The sequence below is a fragment of the Chiloscyllium plagiosum genome, chromosome 33 (genome assembly GCF_004010195.1).
Source record: "Chiloscyllium plagiosum isolate BGI_BamShark_2017 chromosome 33, ASM401019v2, whole genome shotgun sequence".
NCBI lineage: Eukaryota > Metazoa > Chordata > Chondrichthyes > Orectolobiformes > Hemiscylliidae > Chiloscyllium > Chiloscyllium plagiosum.
In genome coordinates, this window is record NC_057742.1 from 7,110,849 (window position 1) to 7,130,337 (window position 19,489).

The 19,489-nt window shown below is 43.8% G+C and overlaps 1 protein-coding gene across 1 annotated transcript in view; it reads right to left on the reverse strand.

Annotated features, from left to right (window-relative positions):
* Window positions 1-19,489, reverse strand: part of LOC122539786 (plexin domain-containing protein 1-like) — a 276,760-nt gene that overhangs the window by 151,860 nt on the left and 105,411 nt on the right. The window contains exons 3-4 of the mRNA XM_043674842.1: window positions 15,607-15,750; window positions 11,301-11,370 (exon numbers count right to left, since the gene is read on the reverse strand). Coding sequence (XP_043530777.1) covers window positions 11,301-11,370; window positions 15,607-15,750 — 214 coding nt within the window. The remainder of the gene's footprint in view (window positions 1-11,300; window positions 11,371-15,606; window positions 15,751-19,489) is intronic.

A 19,489-nucleotide genomic window follows, 5' to 3' on the forward strand; every position in this document is an offset into this window, starting at 1 on the left:
CTATCTCTGTAAGCATGCATTTCCTATGGCTAGCCTACCTATCCTGCACACTATGGGCAATTTATCAAGGTCAACCCACCTAACCTGCACATCTACGAGCTGTGGGAGGAAACCAGGGCATCCGGAGGAAATCCTCATAGCGAATGTGCAAACCCCACACAGACAGTTGCCCAAGGCTGGAATCGAACCTGGCGTCCCTAGTGTTGTGAGGCAGCAGTGCTAACCACTGGGCCACCAAACCACCCAAGGAGCTAGGTCTAGAGAATAACCTTATAAAAAAGAGCAAAGAAAGAGAGAGGAAGAGAAGCAGTGAGGTTTAAGGACGGAATTCCAGAGATGTGGCAACTGAAGGCACTGAATATCGCAGGAATTGTAATGGTGATTGGAATTGAAGGAGTGAAGAGTTCCTGAGGGCTGCTGGGGGCTGCAGGAAGCTACAGAAATAGGACAGGGAGTGGCAAGGAGAGAATTCAAACAAGAAACTATCAGAAATCCAATCTTCTTCGTTTATCCTCATACTTGATCTGGTAGCCTTGCAATGAACAAGATAGTTATTAATGTTCCTTTTCCTCCTAATTGGAGTTGGAATTTCTACCTTCCGTGGCTTTGGCAGGATTTTTGGCAGTTTCTGTGTGGGGAGGAGGGTGGCACTTTCAGTCTGTTTCCTCCCCATGCTACTGCTGGCTATAGAAGCTTAACTTGAAGGGGGTTGCTGCTTGAGTTTGAGGACGTGAATTCAATGTAGTTATAGCACACCATGGAACAGCTGTAAATTGGATGAGTTTGAATGGGGAGGGAGAGTGGGGTTGGAGTTTGGGGAGAGAGATGGGAGAGAAGATGAGTGAATTGTTCCTCCCCAGCACTGACTGTGACAATTTGACACTCCAAATAGGAGGGCAGGCCATTGGCCAGATCTGGGGGTGGGGTTGGTGTCTGGTGTGTAGAAAGTGTTGGGGAGATGGAAACTGAGGACCTGACATCTTTGGCTCCCATTGGGCCATATACACCATTTTTGTCCTTCCATTCAATTCCTTCTGTCCTAACCATATCTATTTCTATCTCCATGACCTCCTTCAGCCCTGCATCCTTCCGAAAAGTGAGCAATCCTCAGATTCTGGCTCTCTGGCTCGGATTTCACACCAGTGGCATCCCTGCCTTCTGCTTGCTCCTGAAACTCTGGATTTCCCTCCCTGAACACCTACACCCTCCAGCACTCTCTCAAGAGATTGGTGCTTGATCCACTGTTTGTCATTCGTATAAACAATGTGGATGAGAATTTGGGAGGCACGGTTAGTAATGCTGTCAAATAGACAGACATAAGGATTCAGGTACACAGTTCTTTGAAAAGTGCATCATACGTAGACAGGGTGGTTAAGAAGGAGTTTACCACACTTGCCTTCATTACTCAGACCACTGAGTACAGGAGTTAGGACATCTTGTTGAGGTCATACAGGATGTTGATGAGACCTTTTCTGGATTTTGGATGTAGGTTTGCTCGCTGAGCTGCAAGGTTCATTTCCAGACGTTTCATTACCTTACTAGGTAACATTATCAGTGGGCCTCAGGCAAAGCACTTCTTGTTCTTTTTCTGGGAAGTAACTTCACCACAGGAAATGACATCACCACATCTTCAGTGGGCCTCAGGCAAAGCAATGCTGAAAATTCCTGCTTTCTATTCATATGTTTGGGTTTCTTTGGGTTGATGATGTCATTTCCGGTGGTGATGTCATTTCCTGTGGTGAAGTCACTTCTTGTTCTTTTTCTGGGAAGTAACTTCACCACAGGAAATGACATCACCAACCCAAAGAAACCCAAACATATAAATAGAAAGCAGGAATTTTCAGCATTGTTTTGCCTGAGGCCCACTGAAGATGTTACCTAATAGGGTAATGAAACGTCTGGAAATGAACCTTCTAGCTAAGCGAGCAAACCTAAATCCAAAACCTCAATTTGAGCTACAAATCTTCTCAAAACTTGCTATAACCTCTTCTGGAGTACTGTGTACAGTTCTGGTCGCTCTGCTGTAGGAAGGACATTATTAAATTGGAAAGGGTTCAGAATAAATTTAGGAGAATGTTGCCGAGACTAGAGGGTTTCAGTTATAAGGAGAAGCTGGATAACCCACCTAACATTCAGATACCTGGATGGCACAGTGGCTTAGTGGGTAGCACTGCTGCCTCACAAAGCCAGGGATTCCAGGTTTAATTCTAGCCTCGGGTGACTTGTCTGTGTGGAATTTGCACATTCTCCCAGTGTCTGCATGGGTTTCCTCCAGGTGCTCCGGTTTCCTCCCACAATCCAAAGATGTGCAAGGTAGGTGAATTGCCCATGGTGTTCAGGGATGTATAGGTTAGGTGCAAGGGGATTCCGTTTAGCTCAGTTGGCTGAATTGTTGGTTTATAGAGCACTAAGTTGCCAACACCATGGGTTCAATTCCCATCACCAGTTTGAGGTTACCATGAAGGTCTTTCCTTCTCAACCTCCTCCATTCCCTGAGGTCTGGTGGCCCTAAGGTTAAATCACCACCAGTCACTTCTCTCTAATGAGAGAGCAACCCTATGGTCTGGTAAGACTATGATGACACAACAACAACAAGACTAGCTGCATTAGTTAGGGGTAAATGTAGAGTAATGGGGCAGGGGAATGGGTCAGGGTGGATTTTTTGGGCCAAATAGCCACACTGTGGGGATTCTATGATCCCTGGACACTGTGGGTAATTTACTATGGCAAATGCACCCCTGCAAAACTTTGGACATGGTCATCAGCAGATCACTTGTTTCCCACCTTCCCCTGCCCTCCCCCACAGAAAGAAAGTAAGAACATTGAGCCTTTGTTGTCCAAGATCTATCGCTCTCCTGAAAATATCAGCCTCCAAGCATTAATTGCCTTCTGGATTCGAAAGTTCATAAGGTTCCTGGCCCTTTCAGTAAAGGAACTGTCCTCAGTTCATTTCTAAATAATCGATCTTGTATTGACAGATTGTGACTTCTGTTTCTACAGCGCCCAGCTAGGGGACCAGCTTCTATGCCTCTAAGCATCTGCATTGACTACTACCCCCTTGGAGTGAGGTCATTTCACCACTATCATAGGGTTGAGACTGGCTCATCACTTCTGAACACAAGAGTTCGATATAGTTTATAAAATCCCTGCAAGTTATCTTGTTGTTTTTTACAATAGCTTATATTTGAAGCACAGAGGGATTTTCTGAATTGAAGCAAAAGTCTGAAGATTAAAACGAAGATGCACAGAGTGATTAGAATCTACTTTACAGATGCACAGACATTTCCCATTGCTCCTGATAACTGGATTTCCATAATGTCATAGGCACAGACTGCTTTGTGCCCACGTGACTCTGAGCATTTTGCAATGGCCTTTTATATTTATTTGGCATTCTGCATCAAAGCTTATTTGATGAATCTGCTGAGGCTCAGCAACTCTCGATGAGTAAATGGGGCCATGGGGAGAGGGTGCCTCCTTACCCATGCACTTGCTGCCATGCAATCAGATCTTGGCTACTCTGCATCTTAACTCCATTTACCTGCCATGGATCTGTAATCCTTGTCTAATAAAAATCTATATGTTATTGTGGGGTCACATCGAGTCATAGAGATATACAGCACCAAAAGAGATCCTTCAGTCCAACTTGTCCATGCTGGCCAGTTATCCCAACCTAATCTAGTCCCATTTGTCAGCACTTGGCCACATCCCTCTAAGCCCTTCCTATTCATATACCCTTTTAAATGCTGTAATTGTACCAATCTCCACCACTTCCACGGTGGCACAATGGTTAGCACTGCTGCCTCCCAGTGCCAAATACCTGGGTTCAACTCCTTCCTTGGGTGACTATCTGTGTGGAGTTTGTAACATTCTCCCCGTGTCTGTGTGGGTTTCCTCCCACAGTCCAAAGATGTGCAGGTTAGGTGAATTGGCCATGCTAAATTGCCGGTACTGTTAGGTGAAGGGGTAAATGTAAGGGAATGGGTCTGGGTAGGCTGCTCTTCAGAGGGTCGGTGTGGACTTGTTGGGCCGAAGGGCCTGTAAGCAATCTAATCTAACCTTCCTTCTGGCAGCTCATTCCATATATTCCCAACCCTCTATAATTACAACCGTTTCCCCTATCCCTCTCCTTCTTTCTGAATATAAGGCCAGTAATAAAGTTTGTCACGAGGTCTTTGACTGTACTAGAGAGCAGGTAATTACAGTGAAACCTAAACATTCACACAGCGATTCCAGATCATTCACGGACATGGGCTTTCGCTGTCCATGGCTGAGGACCGATGAGGACAATTGCAATTAAGTCAAAGCCTGATTTTAACACAGCCTCATTTGAGTGGGAGACAAGTGGTCAAGTGGAGTAAAATGGTGGAGGGTGATTGGGAGGGTCGGTTTGAAGTGGTGAGGTCAGCATCCGTTCTAATAGCCCAGGGTTAAGAACACATTTCGTAAATCAGTTCCCAATCTTTGAGCAGCTTAATTGGTGGAATTTTCAGTGCCTGAGCCTACAGAACAGTTGGCCTTGGAACGTAAGAACTTTCTTGGTTCTGGCAGCATTGTAAGGGCTAGATGCCATTGTTAATGAGAAATTTCACTCCGTTTCAGATTAACACTCTGCGGTTACTACAGAATTAGCACTGTCTCCTCTTTTCCTGGGAACCGTTTGAACAAACACTGTATGAGTTTTCGCATTGTATTTGCCAGTCTGCCATGAAAGATCATACATTGAATTACACAGTTCAGTACACACATGCATTTTACAAATCTTTTGATAACTAAACATTACAGAGGGAGAATTATCCTAGTCTCCGTCAACATCTTGCCTGAAGAAACTGCCATTCACATTTTTATAAAATTGTCATCATAAAGAAAGGCACAGGAAGATTTAACTCTTGCCTTCCTGCCTACCTCTCCCACTAGCAGCAGGAAACAGGCCTGGATTTGATGATTTAGGTGCCCTTTAAAAGCAGTGGGATGGTTCCAATTTTGGGATTCCTGAGCCAATTTCCCGGGAAGGGTGTGAGCCATAGCTCTGACCTGGCCTTTTCCATTCAGAGATCGGGATGTCGCAATCCTTCACAATTTCCAGCTCTTCTTACAGTCATAATCCATGCCACCTCAGAGATGTCGTGGATGGTAAATTGCATGGAAAGGTCTGACTGAAATTTCAGAAAGATCTTCCTTCATTCCCCCGTGTTAAGCTATGCCTCCTCAACATCACCCCTCATTGTTCCCCATTGCCACAATCAGGCTAGACCAGAGTCGGAAATCCATTAGAGTGCTGGAACACCTGAGCTCCAGGGGAACCACAGCCTGACTGAGACCTCTGGGGCTCTCTGGTCCTTTTCCTAAGTCAGTAGGTACCAACTGCAACCTGCACTTAACACCTATCATTGTCATCTCCCTACCAGCAATTAAAACCATATCTCCAGAACCACCTTTACTCAAGATGAACAGCCTATTCCTCAACTCTTGCTACCTGGATGAAAATCCAGACCACACTTTCCAAGTGACTGGCATCTCTTAAACAATTTTCTCACATGTCTATTTATCTTACCCATGCATAGACAGTGAATGTTGGTAGATCTTTCATCTCCATCAGCTTTATTTTAGTCCGATCTAAGGTGCACGCGATAATTGGGTCAGACAGGGATCTCTGTGTATTGAGCACCTTTCCGGACCTATAATTGCTCAGGTCAACTGCAAAATCCCTTCATGTGGAGCACTGTTACAACAAGCAAGGAGAAGCTTTTTCCTCTGGCAAGTCAATTCATAACCAAAGAACATGGAAATAAAATTATGGACAGATCAACTAGAGAGGAAGTGGAAAGAAAGTATTTCGACATAGAGGCTTGACGAGATGTGGAACACATTGCCTGAAACATTGGTGGATCAGACTGGGCAGTACAGTGGCTCAGTGGTTAACACTGTTGCCTCACAGCACCAGGGGACGAGGTTCAATCCCAACCTTGGACAGACTGTCTGTGCGGAGTTTGCACCTTCTCCTCGTGTGTGCATGGGTTTCTGCCAGGTGCTCTGGTTTCCTCCTGCAGTCCAATGATGTGCAAGTTAGGTGTATTGGCCATGCTTAAATTACCCATAGTGTTCAGGGATAGCTTGGCTAGGTGGATTAGCCATGGGAGATGCAGGGTTACAGGGATAGGGTAGAAGGTCTAGGTGGGATGCTCTTCAGAGAGTCCATGTGGACTTGTTGGGCTGACTGGCCTGTTTCCACACTGTGGGGATTCTATGATGATTTCATAGGGACCTGAACTTGTCAACTGGTTATGACGCAAAGACAACTCAGTTAGAAAGGTTTGAGTCAAAGAATTGACAGGTGGAACCAATAGACAGATCTTTCAAAGAGATACAATTTGGAGAATAGCTTCCTTCAATACTGTAGGATTGTCCTGTTCTGTCACGACAATGGTTGATTATAGAGTGAACGCAGAAATGGGAACCATCATTCTAATTAACAATTCTGAGCATAGCGAGGTATGCAATCGCTTTCATGAATCAGTGGAACTGCGCAATGTAACAGTTTGTTTTTTCTCATTTCCATTAAAAATAATTCCTCAATGTATTTAAGTGTGCCAACCTGCTGCACTTATATAAACACAGCTGAAAATGGGTTTATCACCAAAAATACATATTTTAATTAAAGTTTGCAAACTACAACCTGAGACGAAGCTGATTTTAATTCACAGAAAAGGAGCTTTTAAAAAAAATATCCTGAACTGTTCATTTCTTTCATTGCTGTACACCAACCAGTTTTTTTTTGTAAATTTAAATACTTTTGATAAGAAAATGTGTTAAAAATGTGCTGATGGTTTTGGAATTGTTCAATTAACCACCATATGATGAGTGAATTTCTTTCCCACTCACAGACACACACACATGAATAACTTTCATGAAAACAGAAAGTGCTGGAGAATCTCAGCAGAGCCATACTCGACTCAAGGATAACTCTATTTCTCTCTTCACAGAGGCTACCATTTTTGCTGATTTTCTCCAGGATTTTCCGATTTTATTTGCCATGTCCTGCAGCTTTTTGCTTTCATCTATTTTTTCACACAGGGGGTGGTGCGTATGTGGAATGAACTGCCAGAGGAAGTGGTAGATGCAGGTATTGTTACAACGTTTAAAAGACTTTCGGACAGGTACATGAATAGGAAAGGTTTAAAGAGATACGGACCAAATGGTGGCAAGTGAGACTAGTTTAGTTTGGGCATCAATGAATTGGACTGAAGGGTCTGTTTCCATGCTGTATAACTCTATGACCTTCACTCCTGGTTAGAGAGAGAATCGGCCTACTGTCTTGCAATCTGTTCCTTTGCCTTCCAATAATTTCATATCTTTATTGTTGTCACTGTGACTATACCAACCCTGAACTTTCACCTGACTGCCAAATAAATTGGCCATTGCATTGTTTCCTTTTCTCTCTCAGAGCTTAGCTCCTAACTTCTCAATTCATTTTTGCTTTGGGTATCAAAAATGAAACAGCTTCTTAGTTGCTTCGTTATTCATTTCATTCTGTTTTATTTATATTCTATTTGAGCAGCAGCCTTTAAAACATGATCTTGCTACCAACTATCTTGTACATCTAAGATTAATTTTTTTCTCTTTTCCTGACATTATCTTGAACATGGGATGAATATGAACTACACTTACATCTTCAAAGGTAACAGACATTGAATAGGTCAATAAATTAAGTTAAAAATCACACAACATCCTAGGACAAGCCAAACAGAGACATGCACAAGAATTCCTAGAAGCAGGGCATTCCAACCGGAACTCTATCGACAAACACATTGACTTGGATCCCATTTATCACCCCCTAAGAAAAAGAACAGGAAATGACATCACCACAGGAAATGGTATCACCAACCCAAGGAAACCTAAACACACTAATAGAAAGCGGGCCATGCCACCAGTGCTTCATTCGGATGCTCACTGATGATATTACCTAGTATGGTGACGAAACGTCTGAAAACAAACCTTCCAGTTTAGCGAGCAAACCCACATCCAGGTTCTAGTTCCCATTATACAGGGTTTTTGCTGGATGTTTCTTTTTGTGCGAAGTGGAGACAGAGATCCAATTTTAACTCTATGTTAAAAAGCTTGAAGTGAAATAAAATCAAATGCACTAGTGTGCCTAAATATTCAATTCATTAATAAATCTCTTACATCTTCCTCCTTCCCACCACCAACCAGCACAGTGTATTTTCAGATCTACAGCAGTTCAAGACTATGAGCTCTTGATTTCGAATGCTTGTATATACAATAACAAACCCATACAGGGATGCACATTTAAACATATCCTGTACTCCTAATGACTACTTTATCAGGTCCTGCACTGTGTTCTGACTTGCGGACGAATTGGCTTTCAAATGGACTCAAGATAGAACCCAGGGACTGCCTGTGATCCTGGCATCACCTGTTAGCAGGCGTGCAAGTCAAAACTAACCAACTTAGTCTCTAACATGTTCCTTGAAATTTTGTCTTCCTTCATCAATTGGTTTTAATAACTTGCAGTTTGCACAGGCTGACAGTAGCTTAAAACATCAGACCACACATTGTGATCTCTGAATTCTCTTTTCCACTTTGCTCAAATTCCACTTTTCCAACATTCAGATGGCCTTTTTTTTATGGCTGTTATTCCAAAACATTTTATCTCAGATAAATAGCTGACTTTAAATATTGCGGAATCGTTTCTGTATTGCAATTTTGCAATTGCAGTCAAATTGTGTTCAGAATTCCACTTGCAGGTTACAGACCAAGCTTCCTCCAACAATGATGAGTGCAATCAGAAATATAAAATCTTCCATGAAGCAATGAGATAAAATGCAGTTCTCCATTCTATTGAGTTGAATTCCACAATGTATCTAAGCATACTAACCTGGTGCAGCATTAATAATGAACCGAAAATGCAGTTATAACCAAAACCAGGATTTAAATTGAAGTTTCCAATTCACTACCTATTAGCAGTCTTATTGTAAATGCCTGAAAATAACACTTTAAACAGGTTATACTCAACCATTTGCTACTTTAATTAGCATTCACTAATTGGCTTGTAGTAAATTAATTCCTGACTCCTACAAGGCACAAGTCAGAAGCGTGATGGAATACTCTCCACTTACCCGTACGGGTGCAGCTCCATCAACACTCAAAACACTTGACAACAGCCAGGACAAAAAGCTACTTGATGGACACCCCCTGCACTACCTTAAATACTCACTCCCTCTACCACTGATGTTCAATGTGTGCCATCTACAAGATGCAATGCAGCAACTCGGCAACATCCTTATACAGCACTTTTCATATACAGTACCTTCTAAAAGGACAAAGGCTACAAATGCATAGGATCACCAACAACCAAAAGTTCACCTCCATGCAACACACCATCCTAACTTGGAAATAAATATTGTTGTTCCTTCACTGCTACTGGGTCAAAATCTTTGCTAACAACAGTGTGGGTGTCTCTAAACCAAATGGTCTGCAGCGATACAAGGCAGCAACTCACCACCATCCTCTCAAGTGCAGTGAGAGATAGGCAATATGTGCAGGTCTAGGCTGTGAGACCCACATCTTGTGAAAGAATGCAAAAAAAATTGACAAGAGGAAATGTCAATAAAATGCTGGCCAGTGCCTAAGGAAATGAAGGTAACTTGAGAAACCTTCTTGAGTCAATGCTAGCTTGCATTAGCAACCTGGCAGTGTGGCAAAGGCAGATGAGTTGCATGTAATTGTTTTCAAGATGGTGGCGCCAGCACTGTAGGTAGTTCAGGCTCCTGTGCCTGCTGCTCAGGCCAGTGGCATCCTTTTCTCTCTTTCCTTTTTGTCTTTTTTCTTTTTCTTTTCTTTCTCCATCACCAAGGCTGGAGTGGTGTCGGTGGGGCTGTGGTTGCAGCTTTGGCAGTTTTGGTAGGGATTCCCAGCAGTAATGGCAGTGGCCAGAGCAGGGACCCCTGGGCAGTGGCAGTGCCTGGACCGGGGACTCCTGGCAGTGGTAGCCCAGAGCCTGGACTCGGGCAGCAGCAGTGCCTGGAGCAGGGACTCCTGGCCATGGTAGGACCGGTGTGTCAACTCCTGATGGTGGTAAGCCTGGTGCATTGACTCCTGGTGGTGGTAGGCCCAGTGCTTTGACTCCTGGTGGTGGTAGGCCCGGGGTGTTGACTCCTGGCAGTGGTAGGCCCGGTGCATTGACTCCTGGCAGTGGTAGGCCTGGTAGGTCGACTCCTGGCAGTGGTAGGCCCGATGTGTCTACTCCTGGCAGTGGTAGGCCCACTGCGTCGACTCCTGGCAGTGGTAGGCCCAGTGTGTCTACTCCTGGCACTGGTAGGCCCGGTGTGTATACTCCTGGTGGTGGTAGGCCTGGTTTGTATACTCCTGGTGGTGGTAGGCCCACAGCCTGGACTCTGGCAACAATGGCAGTGCCTGGAGTGGGGAATCCTGGTGGTGTTGCTGAGACGGCGGTGGCAGCACCAGAACCATGGTCTCCTGGGGCATTCGCATCACTGTTGCTGTTCCCAGAGTGGACTCCTTGAGGACCGGAACACCTTGCAGGAATCCTGGAGCAGTGCTTGAGATCCCAATTTGAACAGAAGATGAACTCTGTTTAAGTCATTTCTTTTATTTTTATCTGTAACTCAAAATGACACTGGATTGTGGTGAAAACTATGCTTCCACTGTATGTTCCATGATATATATGTGACAATAAAATCAATCACTCATTTGAACTGAATCTTAAACTAGTGCGAAATAACTATTGAAAAACTCTAGTGCAAGTAGCTGAGCTGATTCATTTCTAATGTGATTGATCACTTTTCCAAATTTCACAATCTCTCACAGCTATTAATGCTGGCAGAAGGAATGGGGTGTATGGGCAGGCTGTCAGAGGAATCATCAAAAGTCTACAGCACAGATGAAAAAACACCCTTCGGCCCATTGAAACTGCACTGGTCTAAAACAAGTACTTGACTATTCTAATCCCACATTTGGTTCATTTAGCTTACCAACAAAATTGAAAAAGCCGAACACAAAACAGGTTTTGCCCCCCAACACTAAGCTCCAAATGAACCGGGCAACTCTGCTTGTTTTTCTGGTGGGAAGCCAAATGCAATCCTGAGTGTAATTATTCTGAAGCAGAATCTTTTTTACGCAGCACATCTGTGGTCAGCGACTCTGCTGTTATTTGGAGAAATCAAACTCAATTGCAGTCCCGTACCTGACAGAGAAATTCTGATTCCTTGTAAGAAACTGCATTGTGACAAATGTACTCTTTGCCAGCAACACGAGCCACTTACCTCCTGTTGCTATGGTGATCTGGCGCAAATAATGGCCGTAGAAAGGGAAATCGAAGGACAAAATCACTCTCTGCAGAAAGAATTGAAATGACAAGTGAGTTCATCACAAACCGCATAAACACAAGAGTAAGTGCATTGATTTTTCAAGTAAAAATGGCCAACTTTAAAAAAAAATACCCTTTGTCTTAGAGTCATAGAGATGTACAGCATGGAAACAGACCCTTTGATTCAACCCATTCATGCTGACCAGATATTTTAAATTATCCTAGTCCCATTTGCCAGCATTTGGCCCATATCCCTCGAAACTCTTTCTATTCATATACCCATCCAGATACCTTTTAAACATTGTCATTGTACCAGATGCCACCACTTCCTCTGGCAGCTCATTTCATACATGCACCACCCTCTGTGTGAGAAAGTGACACCTTGGGTCCCTTCTAAACCTTTCCCCTCTCACCTTCAACCTATGCCCTCTAGTTCTGCACTCCCCTACCCTGGAAAAAAATACCCTGTTTATTTATCCTATCCATGCCCTTCGTGATTTTATAAACCTCTATGAGGTCACCCCTCAGCCTCCAATGCTGCAGGGAAAATTGCCCCAGCCTGTTCAGCCTCGCCCTATAACTCAGACCCTCCAATCCTGGCAATCTTGGAAATCTTTTCTGCACTGTTTAACTTTAACAACATATTTCCTGCAGCAGGGAGACCAGAATTGAACGTGGTATTACAGAAGTGGCCAACCCAATGTCCTGTATAGCTGCAAAATGACATCCTAACTCCTATACTTAAATTGCAAGTTTTAAACGGAGTGAAAACTGGATAACTCCAATTTAGCTGAGGGCTGCTGAAGGAAAAAATCAGTGCGCAAAATGTGATTCAACCAAACATCCCCTCCACATCTCTGTCACCGTCAAATCCCTTCCCTATTGCTCACCTGGTACATGGAGATGGGGGGTGAAGGTCCCAGCTCTCCAGTATCATCCAGGAGCCTTCTGGAATCAAAGACTTAATTCCAGGAACGCAGGGGAAAACAGTTTCCCGAGGGGAATGAAGAAATACATTTTGAAACAGATTTAATTTTGCTTCGCAGCTCTGGTAATACTGGATATAGGAAAGTGATTGTTTGACAGACAATCAAGAACCGAACAATGTGGAGTGGGGAGGCCATGAATGCTTTTCAGCCCATTTGCACGGTGGCTCAGTGGCTAGCACTGCTGCCTCACAGCATCAGGGTCCCGGGTTTGATACCAGCCTCGGGCTACTGTCTGTATTGAGTTTGCACATTCTCCCTGTGTCTGTGTGGGTTCCCTCCAGGTGCTCTGGTTTCCTCCCACAGTCCAAAGATGTGCAGGTCAGGTGAGTTGGCCATGCTAACTTGCCCATAGTGTTAGGTGCATTTGTCAGAGGGAAATGGGTCTGTGTGGATTACTCTTCTGAGGGTTGGTGTGGACTTGTTGGGCCAAATGGCCTGTTTCCATACTGTAGGAAATCGAATTGAATCTAAGCAATGAGTCACGGTTTCCACAAGCTAAGTCCATATCGCTGCCTTGCTCCACATTCATTAACACCTGTGGCTAATAAAAATAAGCTTTACAGTGAGCAATTGATCTAGTGATATTTGTGGAAGACAGTTTCAATCTTCTCCCACCATTTGTGTGTAGATGCATTTCCCAATTTCCCTCCTGAGAGGTCTGACACTAGACTTTACCCTGTTGACATAAACTCACAAACCAGCCAAATAATTTCTCTCTACCTAACTGCTCTGGTCCCCTTATATTCTGAAAACTCGGATGGATTCATCTCTTCACTCTCTAAATTCCTGGGGAAGCAGGGACCCAGATTTGATTCCAGCCTCGGATAACGGTCTGTCTGGAACTGTACATTCTCCCCATGTCTGCATGGGTTTCCTCCCACAGTCCAAAGATGTGCAGGTTAGGTGGATTGGCCATGCTAAATTGCCCATAATGTCCAGGGATGTACAGCACATCCAGGATAAGTTACCCATGGGAAATGCAGGTTTATGGGGGATATCTTTTGGAGGATCAGTGTGGACTTCATGAGCTGAATGACCTGTTTTCAGATCGGAGATTTTTATGAGAAAACAGTCCTGCATTTTGTAATTTCCCCCTGTAAGTGCAGTCCTTGTATCCTTCTGGTCAATACATGCTGCAATCTCTCAAGGTCTTCACTCTTGAGGGGAGATGTCCTGCACTGCTCACAGTGCCCCAGTAGAGTTGAAGGTGCATGTATATAAAGGCCGTACCTGTGTAAAGAAGGGTCTGTTCATTTGAAGATTGGTTTGAGAAAGTGGGTGATGTGAGGACAGACAAATTGGGCAGCCAATGACATAACTGCAGCCATTGGATGGTTGTGGATTGGAGGCCATATGACATAACGTCCGAAATGTGGCCATCTAGAGTTGGAAGCCTTACTGGTACATACCATTTAAGACATAGCAAAGGACAGTCAAAAGACAAATAAAGTGTCTGAATGTAAAGCAGTGCGAGAGAGCACTAGGTGAAAGGATATCGTATTGCTGCTGTAAGAAGGATCAGTAAGGTCCCAGATTGCTGAAACATGACTCAAACATTACTTCCTTATTCCTCTCATCAGCTCAGTCTCAACATTGGAGGTATCTCTAACCATAGAAATGGTTTCCTTCACATCAACTTCTCAATTTAAAAACAAAATCTGGGTAAGCAGCAAAATGATTTCTGAGCAGTTAAATAAACTTCACCATTGAACACTTGTGATAATGGCTGGATGGTTAAGGCAATGGATTAAAAATCCATTGGGGTTTCCCCATTCAGGTTAATGTCATGATAACTATGGCTTTGCAGGCTCATGTTTCAGTGGTTAGCAGATGCCTCATGGTGCTATGTTACCCAGGTTCAATTCCAACCTCAGGTGACTGTCTGCATGGAGTTTGCATGTTCTCCCTGTGTCTGTGTGGGTCCATTCCAGGTGCTCTGGTTTCCTCCCACAGTCTAAAAATATCAAGATTACATGGATTGGCCATGCTAAATTACCCATAAAGTCCAGACAGGGTGAACTAGCCATGGGAAATGCAAGGTTATGGAGTGGGTCTGGGTCTTCAGTGGGTCAGTGATGGGCTGAATGGCCTGCTCCCACACTGTAGTGATTCAATGACCTATGACTGTTGCCTTGTTTGGAGTATTGTGTGCAGTTTTGGGCCCCATATCCAAGGAAAGATGTACTGGCCATGGAGCGTGTTCAGAGGAATTTCATGAGAATGGTCCCAGGAATGAACAGCTTAACATATGAGAAACGTTTGAGGACGCTGGGTTTATACTCAATGGAGTTTAGAAGGATGAGGGGGAATCTAACTGAAACAGAATACTGAATGGCTTGGACAGAGTGGATGTTGGGAAGATGTTTTCATTGATAGGAGAGACTAGGACCTGAGGGCACAGTCTTAGAGTAAAGGAAAGACCTTTTAGAATGGAGATAAGGAGAAACTTCTTCAACCAGAGAGTGGGGAATCTATGGAATTCACTGTCACAGAAGGCTGTGGAGGCCACGTCATTGAGTATTTGGAAGACTGAAATAGATAGGTTCTTGAGTATCAAGGAGATCACGGGTTACAGGGAGAAAGCGGGAGAATGGGGTTGAGAGACTGATCAGCCATGACTGAATGGCAGAGCAGACTCCATGGGCTGAATGGCCCAATTTCTGCTCCTATGTCTTATGGTCGTAACATTGTACACATTCATGTCAATCCTTGCCATTGGCTTTAGTTACAAGCCATTAGATTGCTTATGTTGGGGTTTCCCAAAGTATGGATCGGGACCCCATGTGGGGCTACAAAATCTGAGACACTAATTGCCTCCATAGAGTTGCAGCTGAGTTATAACAGCTGAGACCCCTCTATAACACAGCCCTGCTCTCACCAAACCTCCCCCAATTCACCCAGTCCCAGTTTTTCACATATGTTCAGAAATTCTGAGGAACAGTCATAATGACTCAAAATGTTCATCTGTTTCTTTCTACACAGATGTTACCAGAACCACTGAGTTTCTCCACCACTTTCTGCTTTTTTTTTAATTCCAGGTCTCCAGCCTTCACTGTATTTTGTTTTCACATGACAACTTTCAAACCCTGTTCCAGGGTCAGGGTGGGAAAATGTTTCGGAAGCACTGACCAATATTTTCTTATCCGTGTGATGGACAAAACACAGTATCACACAAACGTAACAAGTTGGGATGGGCTGTACGGTTGGGAGTGAAACATTCATTACACTACACAGAATCATTCTCAAATCGGGAACAGAAACCGAGGAACTTACTGAAGCTTGTCGGTGTGTGTTTGAGAGAATTCCATGGACCCTCACTTTGCTCTTGTCCACCTTCGCAAAGTCGACCCAGAGCTCCTTTGTTTTGGAGTCATTCGGCCCATAGCTTCTGGATATGTAGTAGTTATGGTGGTCTTCCTGAAAGACAATACTCACATTTACAGCCAAAATATCCAACATTGTGCAAAAATCCAAGCTAACTCATTTTTGTCCATTCATATTCTCATCAGTTCACCTTTCGACCTTCTCTTGTTTATTAACACTATTCCAAATACTCCAAACAGTTCAACTCACAACTAGGTAATGACAGGGAAGAGCAATATTGAGTTCAATGCTGTCAAATTGTGAATCAATTCCTTCCCTTTCTGTTAGCTTTGCTTGTTACATTGTCTGTCCCCCTATCTCCTCTCCCCCCATTCCAGTGGGACTGTCTGTTCTTCCTAGTCTGGCAGTTAGACACACTATTGTTCTGCCATTATCGCATTCTGATCACTTAATCTGAACTATCGATGCCCTTTCACCCCCAGTACTCCAATACCAGTCCCCTCCCCCACACTATTGCATAAATGCTGCCCCCTCCACACTTCAGAAACTGGAATCCAAAGTCCTGAAGAAGGGTTAATACTCAAAACGTTGACTTCTCCACCTCCTAATGCTGCCTGGCTTGCTATGTTCTTCCAGCCTCCTGTCTTTCCCCTCCACACCTCACTTCAGCTCTGATGAAGAGTCATCTAGACTTGAAATGTTAGTTTGCTGTCTCCATGGATGCTGATTGACCTGTTGTGATCTCCGGCATTGGTTGTTTCCAAAATAATGACAGGGTAAATTTTGCTGTGTGGCAGGGTTTTAAGAGAGGGTGCTCTGAACACTTGGACAGAGGTTTGGGATGATCCCTAAGGTGAATACTTAAGAACATAAGAACTAGGAGCAGGAATAGGCCATCAGGTCCTTCGAGCCTGCTGTGCCATTCAATAAGATCAGGGCTGATATTTTCATGGACTCAGCTCTACTTATCCATCCTCTCACCCTTAACTCCTTTACTGTTCAAACATCTATCTACCTTTGCCTTAAAAGATATTCAATGAGGTATCCTCGACTGCTTCACTGGGCAGGGAATGCCACAGATATGGAAAGGATGGGGGACTAAACATATACGTGTCACGTTGACTGTTGAGATGGTGCTGTGAGCAGGACAATTGGGAATCGTGGAGGTTACAGAGCAGGTCAAAGCAAGGGCACAGAGGTAATGCTTGTTATGCTTGAATTCCATTGCTCAGCCATTAACATGTGTTAAAGTCTTGCTTACACCGAATAAAATACAGAAGTCATACAACACCAGGTTATAGTCCAAAAGGTTTATTCGAAATCACAGGCTTTCCGAACCTGTGAAGTGTCCACTTCACCTGACAAAGGGGCAGCGCTCCGAGAGCTTGTGATTTCAAATAAACCTGTCGGACTATAACCTGGTATTGTGTGACGTCTGACTTTGTCCACCCCAGTCCAACACGGGCACCTCCACATCATGAATAATATACGACCACCTTTAAGGTTTCCACTTGCAAGCATACAAACAAAGGCCATTCAGTCCTTCCATTCATGAAGATTGTGGCTGCTCTGATTGTGATGTCAAATCCACATTCCCGCCTGCCCCTGATAATCTTTCACCCCCTCACTATTCAAGAATCTATCCATTTTGGCCACAAAAATATTCAATGAACCTGCTCCTACTGCCTTTTCAGGAAGACAATTCCACAGCCTTACAACGTCTGTGAGCAAACATTTCTCGTCATCTCTGTCTCAAACGGATGTTTTCTTTTATTCTTATACAATGACCTCTCGTTTAGGATTCGCCCAGAACAAGAAACATCCTCTCCACATCTACTCTGTCAAGACTCTTCAGGATGTTTTATGTTTCAACCAACGTTTCGGTTCACGGAATCACTGAATCATTATGGCCTATTGTGCTGCAGCAGCTCTATTATCTCTTTCAAGCCTATTACCCAGTGCCAATCTCCTGCCTTTTCCCCATATCTCCCACATACCATTTCGATCCAAATAATCATCCAATGCCCCCCTTGAATGCCTCAAGTGAACCTGCCTTTATTGCACTTCCAAGCAGTGCATTCGAGACCTTAACAAAAGATTTTTCTCACATCACCATTTCTTCATTAACACATGAGTTTGAATCTGTACCCTCCTGTTCTTTTACAAGTGGAGACAGTGTCACTCTGTCCAGCCCACTCATTTCAAAAACCTCAATTGCTTTAAAACTTGAGAGGAAAGGGGTAACTGTGTCCACTGATTCGGAGCCCTCTGAAGTGGAGGAGTGAGGTTCACAGCTCCATCGTTCTAGCCCCAGCCTGCAAAACAAGCCAATACTCCCGTCTATTCCCCCCACAACAACCCCTCACTGCACTCACTTCCGTTCAACTTCACCATCCACCTGAAAAGAACAATAAAACAAAAACAATAATTCTTGTAAATGAATTAACTGCCCATACATTGGGCGACACTGCAGCTCAGTGGTTAGCATGGCTGCCTCACAGTGCAGGGGACCTGGGATCGATTCCAGCCTTAGGCAACTGTCTGTATGGAGTTTACACATTCTCCCCGTGTCTACGTGGGTTTCCTCCCAGAGTCCAAAGATGTGCAGGTTAGGTGGTTTGGCCATGCTAAATTGTCTGTAGTGTGTAGGGATGTGCAGGCTTAGGTGGGTTAGCAATGGGAAATGTGGGGTTACAGGGATTTGGTGCAATGCTCTTTGGAGAGTTGATGTCGATTTAATGGACTGAGTGACCTATATGATTTTGAAGTATACAAGACGAGGCAGACCAGTATATATCATTCACAAGTTTTACTGGTTCATTCGGCAAGGGCCAATGGCGGACCATATTGAACCAAAGAGTTATCCCCATGCACCTGTTTGGTGTCCCCTGCTTGCCTGAACTATGACGGGAATTAAAGCTGTGTTATGATGAACTCTGGGCCTTCGGTGTCTGGTGAGCATTCTGAGCACATCTAGCCTGAAAATAAGGTGAAGCCAATTCCCCCTCAAATAGTAATGACTTTCCCAAAAGCTTTCGGCTAAAATCATCTCAATGGTGAACGTATAAAACGTTCTACAGTTATATAAGGCAGTTAGCCTGAAAGGGTTAACTCTGATCTTTTGTATAGCTCCACCCACCAGGATATAAAGAACTCTCTGGAAGGAGCTAGTCAGCTCTAGTTGTCTGTTGTAGTTATTCCAGTTTATTAGCCTTTCCTCTAATGACAATAGATTTACAACCTGAGTTAGCCTGGGAAGTTTTAACAGATATGAACTTTTCTTACCAAGTGTGATATAATTAACTGGTCTTAAGCTCATATAACCTGTATTTTAGTTAATATGTAACAAACTACTTATTGTTATTCAAGCCATTTCTGCCAATACTTTTTTAGTGATTACTCTACCACCACTGAATATGCGCCATAGACAAGTATTACAAATATGGCCCATAGATAAGGATTTCAAGAACAATTGGTGACATCATATCCAAGCAAAGGATTGATACCAGCTAAGAACATATCTTCTAGCACCTACAATTAAACAGAATGAAACATTTTCAATATACAATTTGACAATTTCCAAGGACTACACCCAAGCAGCCTCAGTTCCAACTCCATATTAAGAAATACGTTGGGTAGATTGGAAGGAGGGTGCACCATTATACAAGACATTTGTTGTTGTGAGAATGTTGGGATAGGTCAGGGGCCAAGTCATAGTGGTTTCCCACAAAAGCTTGCATTGTCAGAAATGCAGCAACGTTGAGCAGTCCTGGAAAACCAGAAGGGATTGAGGAATGTGGTGAGAGATACAGCTTTAATCCCTGCCAGAAAA